Genomic DNA, 13731 nt, shown 5'->3' with positions numbered 1-13731 from the left:
TGTGTGTGTGTGTGTGTGTGTGTGTGTGGGGGGGGGCAGGCATGGGAGTCAGATGAGGCCATAGAGGAGGACATGCCTGAGTCCCCGGGGGCAGAGAAACAAGACAAGGAGAAAGACCACCGAGACGCCAAGAAAAACAGAGGTGCCTTGACTAAATACGCTGTGTGTGGGTGTCTTTGTGCGTTTTAGTGATCTAAGAAGGTATTGTCACCAAATTCCCTCTTTAGTACCCATTTAGTCATTTTCCCTCCATATGGTTTCAGCGATGAAGACGTCTATCAGTATGGACTCCTCTGACCAGAAGAAGACTAGAGTGAAGCTGAAGAAGTTCCTGACCCGCCGACCCACCTACCAGGCCGTCAAGGACAAGGGCTACATTAAAGGTATGGATGGAGATTTGGTTATGGGTTCCGAGAATGGACTTACAGCTGTCCTCAACTAGAGGAAGCTAAGCGTAGTGATAAAACCCTTGATAACGAGAAACATTGTCATTTGACGTCGCTCTGTGTTGTCTCTCAGACCAGGTGTTTGGCTGCAGTCTGAGCAGCCTGTGTCAGAGGGAGAACACGTCCGTGCCCAGCTTTGTCACCACGTGCATCGACCACGTGGAGAACACAGGTACGAGCCATCCATCTCTGTCCCTTTACCTGTTCCCTCTCTCTGTCTTTTTAATTGTGATTAGAATTTTTCCAGAGAAAGATGTCAAGATTTGTGTATTGATATTTGTGTGCTCAGTCACAAACATGAATTATAATGCTGTTTCTCTGTCTGTCTCTCTCTGTCTCTCCATCTCCCTCTACCTTCTTCTACAGGTCTGAGTATAGATGGCATATACAGAGTGAGTGGGAACCTAGCGGTGATACAGAAGCTGCGCTTCGCTGTGAATCACGGTAGGGCTTTTCTCCCTTCAATGATATAATATGATGTTATAGCTTTTTACAGTAGCTTTAGTACATGGTTAGTGACGAAGTAACTGGAGATATAGTCATTTTGTAAAGAAGTTTCGTGTGAGTCAGTCCAACAGTAACTTGTGTTGTGATACTCGATTCTTGAACAGACCATGATATCTTGTCTTAAAGCTTGCCTGACTGTGTCTCTGTTTCCCAGATGAAAAGTTAGAGCTGGATGACAGTAAGTGGGAGGACATCCACGTCACCACGGGAGCCCTGAAGATGTTCTTCAGAGAGCTGCCTGAACCACTCTTCACCTACGACTCCTTCAACGACTTTATCAATGCCATCAGTGAGTAGTAACATACTTAACTACACTGTAACACACTTTACTGTGCTGTATAACACTGTACTTTACTGTATGCTTGTCCTACTGAGACACTGTTTCTAATAGTTAAATTAAGGTTTGATGGTTTGCCTAAAGACAATGGCCATTAAGACATTGACTTCATGCTCAATTTACCACTTGGTTTAGGTGATTCCAAATATTTGCTGTTTGAAATGTGTCCACAAGATGGCGCCCTAGTCAATTAGGATAATGTAAATCAGGGGTTATTTCTATTTTTGGGGGACACACACACACACACACACACACAAAATACCATAAAAACACCAGCAAATCAGCTCCAAGTGATTTTAATTTTGGAAATCTGTTCCAAAGTATTCCTATGCATAATTAAGCAATAAGGCACAAGGGGCAGTGCTGTATCATGAATACAGTCACAGGTAAATGGCGTTGTTTTATTTACCTGTGACTGTCTGTATTCATGATACAGCACTGCCTCACGTGACTTATTGGTTTTACAAAACTGTTACCAACATATTAAAATAACAATGAATTAAACATTTTCATTAAAACGTTATTTTGATAAGTAAATTCATACAATTTCATTCTTCCACCAGAAAAATCTGGTTGTTAGTTATTTTGGTCATGTTGCTACAGATGTGACCCAGTCCTTAATTATTTTTTCATAGTTGCTGTGCAAAAGGACTGGTCGTCCGTTCTAAACAAAATGTTTGCTATGCAGGCTGGATAACGTTATTGTCACTAGCCAACTTCAAGTAACTGAGTAACGTCAAACATTGAACCTGGAATGACAGTACACTAGCTGCATTTTCATTTGTTAGAACTTTTTTTCTATTGGCATTTACTTGGATATGTCCAGGATAATGAAGGTGATGCGTGATTTCGCCTGGCTCAAAAAAAAATGTATAGTCTCATCTGGGCACAGTTCATTCTCTATGGTACAGAGATCGACATTCAAAAGTGAAACATTGTTCCCGAGGTCGGACAGGCAAAAAGCAAGGTTTATAATAACCCCCGTTGTACCAAACTAAATGCTAGGCTGGAAGCAAGGGAAAATAATGTGCGAGTTGAGATAAATACAAGAGATGATTCATACAGCAACATGAACATGATACTCTTATGAGACACAGTGATCATTTTCATATGGAACTGTAAGCAGACCTAGTGTGACTGTGATGGCCAATACAACACGACTAGGAACGCTGCTTGGCCAATCAGCATCCAGGGTCCAAACAACCAGTTTTATAATAGAGATATATATGTGATCGTATACAAATGTAAGCAAGATTTGAAATGATTATGTTTTAGTCAAATGTTATATCTGTTTGGGATTCTTGCAGTCAATTTGAAGTATAAAAATGATTTGTAATTATGTTCCGGCCCCCTGACCATCCATCCGCTCAAGAAAAAATCGCCCCGTGGCTAAATCTAGTTAATAATGATCCCTGATGTAAATGCTGTGTTTTTCCTTATGCAGTGAAACTAATGGTGTTTTACTTTTCCCTCTCTTCCAGAATGCTCGGATTACAAGCAGCGAGTAAATGTAATAAAAGACTTAATCAAGCAGTTGCCAAAACCGAATCACGACACAATGCAATGCCTCTTCAAACATCTCAGAAGGTAAGGAAAAAGCATGCAACATTTCGGCTAAAATGCGATATTACCCAAAGTATTTTGATCGCATTTTGCATATTGTGTTTTTCGAATACTAGCAGTAGGTTACATAATACATGTAGAGTTTTGTCTCCAGTGTGTACCTGAACCCTTTGTTGACCAACCAACATATGTAATGTGTTTCCTAAATGATAGGCCTATCTCACCATAACGGACCATAGGGCAGTTCGGGAAAATGCCAGATGGGCTGGTCCATCTTTAGCCCAGTGGGCCTGTCTAAATTGTCGTCCTCTCCTTCCTGTCTCTCTCCAGGGTGATTGACCATGGAGAGGCCAACCGTATGACGACCCAGAGCGTAGCGATCGTCTTCGGCCCCACCCTGCTCAGACCTGAGACCGAGACGGGGAACATCGCTGTTCACATGGTCTATCAGAACCAGATTGTTGAGCTCATCTTACTGGAGTACGAGAACATCTTCGGCAGGTAGAAAATAAACACCTGATGAAGAGACCTGAGAAAGAGGATGGTCTGGTGACTGGTCGGACCCAATTCTGCTTATTTTTGTGACTGAAACATTGCTGCTGTGGACCAAGCAATTTAAAGAAAGAAAAACAAAAATTTAATTATTGTTCATTTGATAATAAGATTAATAAAGGAAGCTAGTGAACGACTTTGCACTTAACATTTTGAGAGAGCTGAGTATGATGTAAATAAATACAGATTTAATTCCCTTTGGTTGCCATGCCTGCTGCGAGTAGCAGAGCGGAGCCATTGCTTCTAGAGGAGGGTGTTGATTGGTTGGTTAGTTGGTTGGTGAGCTGGCTGGATCTAAGACCGTGTCGTCATTGCCATGATGACAGACGGAGTGCAGTGTGAATGGCGTGGATGGATCTCCCTCGATGTGATGTGATCCAGTGGATTTGAGTATTCAGGGTATAACTGTGTTTTACACTGGATTCCTATGGCCAGTATTAAGTACATGCGACATAAAACAAGAGCTTGGTGAATAAGACTAATTGTTTTGGACTGGAGTGGAACTGAAGAAGAGTATTGTGGCATACATTGATGTGGCCCACCGGAGTGACTTCCTCCTTTCTCTGATGACATCAAGACACATTAACTGGCACAGCGCACTCCAGATCATTCAAACAGCAACAACTACCCACTGAATTACTGGCTGGATGGTCTCTCCTTCTCTGTCAAATCAATGGAAGCCTATATCCTGCTACTACCATGTGGTATAGTAAAGACCAAGCTTGGTTGTGTGTATTAAGACTACTCTCATTGCTTTGTGTTTGAATAATAATAAGCTGAACCTCTGAACTGTATATTCTCAGTGTTGTGGAACATTGACCTCTGACTAGGGCTGTTGTGGTGATCCTATTACTGCCACACCTGCAGTCATGAGTCATGACCACAGTCAAATTCCTTGTGACCATTGGTCAAGGTCATCTCATTTTATGCACTCTGGACATGCTTTTGTAGTACACAACTTGCTAACTACCATCAGGTTGTAATGGCCTGGTACTCTGGGCTCTATTGTCTCTCTAACCACTCTGGCATTAATGCAAATGCGATCGAAAAATCACATCAAACACTTATCATCAAAACAGTAGGCCTATACAGTGTAGTGCTTTTAAAACTTACCGCACTGTGATGATCAGTTTGAAGAAAGAAGTTCCACAGCCGGTTGAAACAGTGTAAAACATGGTTGTTGTGGATGTTATTTCAAAGCCTAACACAACGAAATGGACAGCGCTTTCTAAGGTGATGATTAATTCAAAACACCATATGCATATTAGAGCTTATGCATAGTCTTATGAGCCCAAGCCCGAAAAAAAAATAAACTGAATAAAATTATAATATTGCCTTTATACAATACATAGCCTAACACATATTACCATGGCAGAAAAACATAAAAGAAAACTGATTTAAGATTTCTTTGGTACATAATTGGTCTAGCCTTTGAGTGTGGACTGCATTATTATGCATACTGGATGGACTGGTTACGTTATGGTACGCTCCAAAATGTATATCCATGAGTCTGGGAGAGAACGTATAGTCCTAGGCGATGCTGTTGGTCCATTGATTGTGCAGGGCGGCTTACAGTTAGCCTACAATTATTGATTTTGTATTTGATTTTGAATAGCCTAGTAAAGGGGAATTGTTTATATTTTCATAATTACTAGGGTGACACATTACATTTAGCTATACAGAATATCTCACCACCATGCGTTTCCATCTCCTCCTCTCTCCTTTATTATTTTCTCGAGCGCGTAGACGGGCTGTCAACAGTTTTGTGTAATATGTTTCCTTGCGATGTTCCCGAACAGATTTCACTTGGTTTCCCAAATTAAGCACTGGGTAGCTGCAGGAACAAGGTTGGAGAGCCCATGGCATACAGAGTTTGGGCAGAATATCACCTGTCGGGCAGCGATAACATGCTCCTCAAACAATGGTTGATGCGTGAAGTGAAATAAGTGTTTTTATATTTATTTATCAGCTGCTCATATTAAGCACAGCTCCGCTATAAAACCTGAAGTAGCCTACAAAACGGACCGTCGGGAAAGCGTGCTGACCCATTTGCTATTCAGGTGCATAAAGATGACATGTATTTTTTCCCCTGCACCTGTTCCTGCCCATTTGATAGTGGGCCATTCTAAATCTAAACTAATTTTTACATATTAGTAAAGACAATATTACATTGAGAATAGTCTGATGGGTGAAAAATATGATCACCTGATGAGAGAACAGCTGTGCAGCCTGAGGCAAGGAACAGAGCAAGCTTTTTTTTGTACTTTCTCAAATCATCAATAGCCTATAGTCGCACCATATATGTTTTGATTTCTAAGACATTCTAAGGTTTGTATCATTCACAACTGAAGTTGCCAAATAACTCTCAATCTAGCATATAGGACCGGTTTCAAATGATCACTTTTATGCTCAACATAGCCATTTCATATGCGCACTCGCGCAGTAATGGGAAAAATATCCTTTCTATATTATTCAGCTAAGTTCAATTATATTCTTCTTACTATAAAATCATATAAAATAATGGCACAGGACTTATAAGCATATCTTGTCAGCTAAATGAACAAGCCTACAGCCTATGGCATGGAGCATAGCCAGATAACTAAAATACAGTAGGCCAACTCATATTCTGTTCTTCTCAAATACATTTTCTTCATATCATAATATTTCTTTAGACCTGACTAAAATAAATAATGGATTTATTGTGATGGTGTATATTAAATTGATTTATTCTACTTTTTTAAATGTCTATGTTCCAAAGGCATGCATCAGCTTTTATGCTGGAGGCCTGGAGATGCAAAATGTGTTTATGTTAATTTCGGTCAATTACCGTGAGATGGGCAGGCTTTTGCATAACAATAACCGGCTGACAAAATTTCATGACCGCCACAGCCCTACCTCTGACTTCTGTGATGTTATTGTATGTGCAGTATAAAGCCCCAGTGGTATGGATGAATACAGTATCAGTATTAAATATGGGGTCTCTTGGAGGGGACCCCTGGATCAACTGGATGGGACATTACTCATATGTTTTGCTTATATTTCCCCTACTTTATAATGACAAAATAATTAACCATCAAATTCATCCCAGGGAAATGCCACTCTATTCCATATACTGTATACTGCATTACTTTTGGCCAGAGTATTTGATGAGTCAAAAGTAGTGCATTATACGGGGAATAGTGTGCAATTTTGGACACACACAGGTCACCACCCATCCTACCTACCTCCCTCACTAGAACTAGAACCCCCATCCTACCTCCCTCACTAGAACTAAAAACACACTCCTTCTTCCAGATCTACTCTTTGACCCCAGTGAAATCAACAATGGTCAGTATGTCACATGACTGGCTTTGGGAGGCATCAAAACAAACCTGTGTTTGGGGGGATAAAACAGTAAATAAACTGATTTATGTTATGATGAACAATGAGCTGAAGACTGTGCTTGTGTCCCAAATGGCATCCTATTCCCTATGTAGTGCATAGGGATCTGGTCAAATGTAGTGCACTAAAAGGGAATAGGGTGCCATTTAGTATGCAGACTAAGATCTTCCCTAATGTGTACAGTTAGAGAACAGACCAGATGTGTGTTATTGTCTAGTCTAATGTGCTTGGTATGTTAGGCCTCTGCTAGTGACAGGCCTTCATATATGTAAAGTGGACATGTTGTAAGTAAATTGTTGGCTTTTCAGTGAAAGGCGATTCCCTCCCTTTCTCCATCTCTTCCTTTCTTCCCTTGTGTCATGGAGTTACTGCAAACAGGAAAAGAGAGATGGAGATGCCAGGGAATAGCAGTCAACCCTAACATTACTATTTCAGATCAATGGATGCGTCCCAAATGGCACCCTATTCCCTATTTAGTGCACTAGGCCTCTGGCCGCTTCATAATCCCTCTCCTTACCTAAGCTAATATGCACTGGACTGGGACTGGAGAGAAAATTGTACTGGAAAAATAGTATTACATTAAAGTTGATTGTGATGGAAGGTACAATGCAAAAAAAAGCCTCTGTGCATATTATGTACAGCAGCCTACATTAAAAAAGATGAATTGTTCAAAGTCCCTTATAGTAATTCAAGTATGTATGTTTTGATGGTGAGTGGTTGGTTCAACAAGTGAAATATCACTATATGATTTTGTAAATCTGAATTGTCCACAAGAATACATATTGATCCTTACAAAAGAGGAAGTGGTTTTGAAAGTGTATCTGGATTTTGGCGCATGGTCAACTGCACATTTTGAATGTACTTTTCAGACCAACTGCTGTTTGTGACATTGCTATGTCTAATAAATAAATAAAAAACTAAAAGGGACAGATGCAACAAGTGTACATTTTTCACTTTCTGTTGACACTAAGGTTAAGGGTGGCAAAGGATAACAATAGTAACTCACTACTGTCCAATCATATATGTAACATGTCTGTCCGCTTCTCTGCCTTCTTGGGACAGGTCTCCCTCGTAATACATTGTTCTTACCTCCAGTGGGATCTACCTGTATAAATAAAGGCTAAATAAATCCATTGCAGGTCAACTGGGCCAGAACTGGACTAATAAACACAATGTGCCGACAAACGTTTGAAAGCAGCAGGTGACCCTCCTATATCGGCGCTGACCAGAACATCAGTCGATAAAGAAACACGTGAGTCTGCTTTCTAGGCGTCTCAATTAGCGTCCCAATCAACAGCAGCTAATTGTCTATATGCTACAGTGAACATCTCATTGACAGCTAATGAGACTTGACACAACTATAATTTAACCATGACTCATAAGAGCAATAAATCACACATTTAATAACCATTATTGCTGCGTCCCTAATTACATGTACGTTATTTAGCAGACGCTCTTATCCAGCGACTTACAGTCAGTGAGTGCATATTTTTTATTTTTTATACTGGCCCCCATGGGAATCGAACCCACAACCCTGGCGTTGCAAACGCCATGCTCTACCAACTGAGCGACATCCCTGCCGGCCATTCCCTCCCCTACCCTGGACGAATTGTGCGCCGCCCCATGGGTCTCCCGGTCGCGGCCGGCTACGACAGAGCCTGGATTCGAACCAGGATCTCTAATGGCACAGCTAGCACTGCGATGCAGTGCCTTAGACCACTGCGCCACTCGGGAGACAATGCACTTTCGACCAGTGCTAATGACACCCTATTCCCTATGTAGTGCAATACTTCTGGCCAAGACTCATAGGGCTCTGGTCCAAAGTAATGTGTCATACTGTATATGGAATAGGGTGCCATTTGGGGATGCACTGTCTTTTTCAAAGATTTTCTGCTGGTCACTGGCCATTAATGACAACACACAATTAGTGCTAAATGATTATTTTCTTTAGTCACAGTAGTCTATGCTCCTGGATTTTTGCAACTGCAGTCATTCAGTCTTTGAATGTCATTACTCGTTAGGTCAGCGTTTCCCAAACTCGGACCTCGGGACCCCAAGGGGTGCACTTTTGGGTTTTTTCCCTAACACAGATTACAGCTGATTCAAATTATCAAAGCTTGATGATTAGTTGATTATTTGAATCGGCTGTAGTGTTAGGGCAAAAATCAAAACGTGCACCCCTTGGGGTCCCGAGGACCGAGTTTGGGAAACCCTGCGTTAGTTCAAATCTAGCTCCAATCCTTAATGATGTAGTACCATAATTGACGTCTAATTAGATAATTGCACTAATACCAGCTTTGATTAAAACGTAGAAATCATAGTATGAAGTGCTGCTGCAGCCCTGATTGCGTCACACAGAGAGAAAGACTCAATTTAGCAGTTTTTCTTCCCCTGCAGTATGTGTGTGTGTGTGTGTGTATGTGTTTCAAGTTTTTTTTATTGTCACATGCACTATACAGTGAAATGCCTTTCTTGGTTGCTGTTTCCCAACAATGCAGTAATCAATATCAGTACAGTAGTACTATATAAAAAATATAAAAAGTCAAGTTGAACAAAAACACATTAGAGAAAAAACACTCCCAGGTCACTGACCTCCTCCCTGTAGGCTGTCTCATTGTCACCGGTGATCAACCGGTGATGGTGTTGGAGTCGTGCATGGCCACGCAGTCGTGGGTGAACAGGGAGTACAGGAGGGGACACCCCTGTGGGGTCCCCGTGTTGAGGGTCAGCGTGGCGGATATTGCCTACCCTGACCACCTGGGGTCGGCCAGTCAAAAAGTCCAGGATCCAGTTGCAGAGGGAGGGGTTCAGTCCCAAGCTTGGTGACGAGTTTGGAGGGGACTATGGTGTAGAACGCTGAGCTGTAGTCAATGGACAGAATTCTCACATTCTCGTATTCATTTTATGTGGTCCTCTGTAGCTCAATTGGTTAAAAAAAAAATGTATGCACACATGACTGTAAGTCGCTTTGGATAAAAGCATCTGCTAAATGGCATATTATTATTATTATTATTATTATGTAGGTGGGTGAGGGCAGTGTGGAGTGCAATTGTGGTTGCATCATCTTTGGATCTGTTGGGGCGGTATGCAAATTGGAGTGGGTCTAGGGTGGCTGGATGATGGAGTTAATGTGTGCCATAACCAGCCTCTCAAAGCACTTCATGATTACAGATGTGAGTGCTACAGGGTGGTAGTCATTGTGGCGTGAAGCCTTAGAGTTCTTGGGAACCGGAATGATGGTGGTCAGCTTGAGACGTGGGGATTACAGACTGGGACAAGGAGAGGTTGGAAATGACTGAATATGCCTACCAGCATTTTCTGCGCATGCTCTGAGAACGCGTCCTGGAATACCATCCGGCCCTGCAGCCTTACGAGTGTTGACCTGATTAAAAACCTTACTCAAGTCGGCCTCGGAGAGCGAGATCACCCAGTCCCCTGGGTCAGCGGAGTCCCTCGTGCACGGCTCTGTGTAGTTTTTGTCGAAGCGTGCATAAAATACATTGAGTTCGTCTGGTAGAGAGACATCGTTGGGCAGATCACGGCTGGGTTTTGTGTCCCAAATGGCACCCTATTCCCTATATACAGTTGAAGTCGGAAGTTTACATACACTTAGGTTGGAGTCATTAAAACTTGTTTTTCAACCACTCCAAATGGCTTAAGGACAACAAAGTCAAGGTATTGGAGTGGCCATCACAAAGCCCTGACCTCAATCCTACAGAAAATTTGTGGGCAGAACTGAAAAAGCGTATGCGAGCAAGGAGGCCTACAAACCTGATTCAGTTACACCAGCTCTGTCAGGAGGAATGGGCCAAAATTCACCCAACTTATTGTGGGAAGCTTGTGGAAGGCTACCCGAAACGTTTGACCCAAGTTAAACAATTTAATGGCAATGCTACCAAATACTAATTGAGTCTATGTAAACTTCTGACCCACTGGGAATGTGATGAAATAAATAAAAGCTGAAATAAATCATTCTCTCTACTATTATTCTGACATTTCACATTCTTAAAATAAAGTGGTGATCCCAACTGACCTAAGACAGGGAATTTTTACTAGGATTAAATGTCAGGAATTGTGAAAAACAGAGTTTAAATGTATTTGGCTAAGGTGTATGTAAACTTCCGACTTCAACTGTAGTGCACTACTTTTGACCAGGGCCCATAGGGAATAGGGTGCCATTTGGGATGCAGACATACCTACGCAGGCTATTACCTCAGACCATCTAGCGCTGGTAATTCCAATATGTATGGAAAACATAACATAGATTATGGGTGTAGGACAATAACTTAAAGGTACTATCATTAATAATTAAATCATTAATCATTATTTATTTTTTACTTCTGTTTAGTTTAGTAAATACTTTCTTAACACTTATTTTTCTATAAACTGTATTGTTGGTTAAGGGCTTGTAAGTAAGCATTTCACTGTAAGGTCTACACCTGTTGTATTCGGCGCATGTGACAAATAAAATGTGATTTGATTTGATTAAACAAGTTGCATTCTGGCATGTCAATGATTGTCTGAGAGCAAAATGAACAGTTCACAGAGGTGAATTGGGCAATCTTTTCTCACAGCAGGCTGCCCTAAAATGAAAATAGTCTATTTTCTTTGCTGTATTTTACTCTGCTTCTTTCTCCCTCTTTCTTCCTCAACCATCTCTCCATCTCCTCCATTTTCTTTTTCCTTCCCAGCCCCACAGTCTATCTTTATGCGCCTCATCAATGTCTCAGTGTGGTTGATTTCCCCAGATCCCTGTATGTAGTACCTAGCTCCAGCCTTCTCAGGGGGTAACTGGGTGGGGGACTGTATTGGGGCGTAGGCTACTACAGTAGCCCAGGTCTGGATGATGACGCTATGTTCTTATAGGCCTACCAGGAACTGACATAGGCCTACCAGGAACGGACATAGGCCTACCAGGAACTGACATAGGCCTACCAGGAACTGACATTGCACTGCCTGTATATCTGGAGAGAGAGCTTTTATTATCTGTCAGGGGTACTGATACAGACTGCCTTGTATTTATTGCCTATTTAATGGACTTGATATTATTACTGAAAGGAGAGAGAGAGAAAAATCTATGTCACTAGCCCCACTATGGTACTTTCAGCATTCTGCAATTACCTTATGTAAATCCTGGCCTGGAATAATGTGGCTGCCTGCTATTTAAAATGCATTGAATTTCCATGGAAAAATGATCCACTACTGCCGCTTGAACCTCGTTAATAACGGCGACAAGCCGGATGACATTTGGAATAGTTACACGCTTACATAGCATTGCAAACACTTCCTACAGCACCTCACTTCCTACTTCTCTCTCCCGCTCCCACACTCTGTGACAGCACATTTACAAAAAGGATAAGTTTGAATGAAGTACTTCGGCAAATGAGTTATTTCTTTAAGTGAATGGGTTTTCAAGCAGAAGACAGACTAGTAAGTGCTCAATCTTTGATCATGCGGCGAGCCCGAAGTGGAGTGCACTGGCTCTAGCAAACATCACTGAAATAGGTTTAAATTCTACCTTCTATTAGCTCATAGACTATTAGCTCATTGCAGACTGCACTATTTTCATAGTCAGATTGGAACGGCAGTGAATTCCTGTATGAACTAAATCACTGTGTGGTGGTGACCACTGAATCTGGATCATGCAACATCCAAAGGCTTACACTGTAGACAGAAACATGTTTGTCAGTTCCAACACAGTAATTGATGGATCTTGGCCTTGGATTCATTTAAAAGGTTATTCTGATGCACAATACTACACACATAATTACACACACTGCCTATCGATACAGAGAGAACAATGACTACACAACATGTGTCCTCTTATTGATCACTCCTGTTCTGTACTTATGCAGTCAGAGTGAGCTGGTGACGTAGGTACCTTCAGGAATGTCATTAGAGTCCAACAGAAGGTCAATGCTATCATTCCGCCCATCTCTCCCTCGACCTCGCCCTCTCTCCCTCCCCCTCCAAGCACCAGGCAGGGCTAATGTTAGAGATGGATGCATGGGGGCCAGTGGCACATCGCTCCTCGTAACTGTCAACTAACCTGCTCCTCTTGGGGGAAATGCAGCCGCAGTAAGTTGTACCAGCCCTCTGTTTGCTGTTATATATTGGTCTGTTAAAGCAGTTAACTTGTCAAATAAAATGTCCTCTGACTCGGTATGCAAGTGGTAATTTTATGATCTTGTCAAACAAATGTCATGGAATTTGGACGGTCGACATGTATGAAGCATGCCATCTGTCATTCCTGAAATTCTTCATTTTTAAGTATAAATCAAACTGAATAATTCCGTATTGAAAAAGATCCAGGGAACAGGAGGGATTAAGCCAATCTGTTCCTGAGCACAGAGATTAATAATGCTAATTAAAGCCTATCAATCGCCATCTGAAAAAACAGATATTAACTGAGAAAATGTGGGTGAAAATGCAGTAGGTAAACGTCCACTGACTGACTCAAGCAACCCAGAAAAGCCTCTCCCAACCCCCCTGCTTTGGTCCTGACACTAACAGCCCACCTGCATAAAGAACAGACTAAAACACTGAGGTGACATCAATGATTCATGGCTCATAATGGACTTGTTCACATTACCTGCCCACAGCCACATACCTCATCCCCTACAGGCCCTGGGAGAGGGAGACCAGGGGCTGTTCTGGCACCACACAGGACCTGATAGAAAAACACCAGCAGCATATGGTGCACTTCACTTCAAACACTCACCTTGGGACTCTGGGGTTGCATCCCAAATGGCACCCTATACCCTACATAGTGCACTACTTTTGACCAGGCCCCATACACTCTGGTCAAAAGAAGTGCACTATGTAGGGAATAGGGTGCCATTTGGGACACAACCTTGGCCTGTAGCCTTTCTTACTGTGGTCTGCTAGACATGAATTATAGAAATGAGCTAATTGTTTTCTCATTTGGAAATTCAGGGGCCGGGC

At 41.9% G+C, this 13731-nt stretch overlaps 1 protein-coding gene across 3 annotated transcripts in view; it reads left to right on the top strand.

Annotated features, from left to right (window-relative positions):
- Positions 1-4140, top strand: part of LOC121549975 (rho GTPase-activating protein 12-like) — a 92525-nt gene extending 88385 nt beyond the window's left edge. For all 3 annotated transcript variants that reach the window (XM_041862012.2, XM_045210533.1, XM_045210532.1), the window contains 7 exons: positions 40-142; positions 264-383; positions 520-618; positions 813-890; positions 1108-1242; positions 2772-2877; positions 3184-4140. In XM_041862012.2, the coding sequence (XP_041717946.1) occupies positions 40-142; positions 264-383; positions 520-618; positions 813-890; positions 1108-1242; positions 2772-2877; positions 3184-3358 (816 nt within the window). In that variant the 3' untranslated portion in view covers positions 3359-4140. The remainder of the gene's footprint in view (positions 1-39; positions 143-263; positions 384-519; positions 619-812; positions 891-1107; positions 1243-2771; positions 2878-3183) is intronic.
- The last annotated feature ends 9591 nt before the right edge of the window (positions 4141-13731 follow it).

Source organism: Coregonus clupeaformis, chromosome 34 (genome assembly GCF_020615455.1).
Source record: "Coregonus clupeaformis isolate EN_2021a chromosome 34, ASM2061545v1, whole genome shotgun sequence".
Classification (NCBI taxonomy): domain Eukaryota; kingdom Metazoa; phylum Chordata; class Actinopteri; order Salmoniformes; family Salmonidae; genus Coregonus; species Coregonus clupeaformis.
Note: the sequence above shows the minus strand (reverse complement) of the source record. Positions and strands in the feature narration are given on the sequence as shown.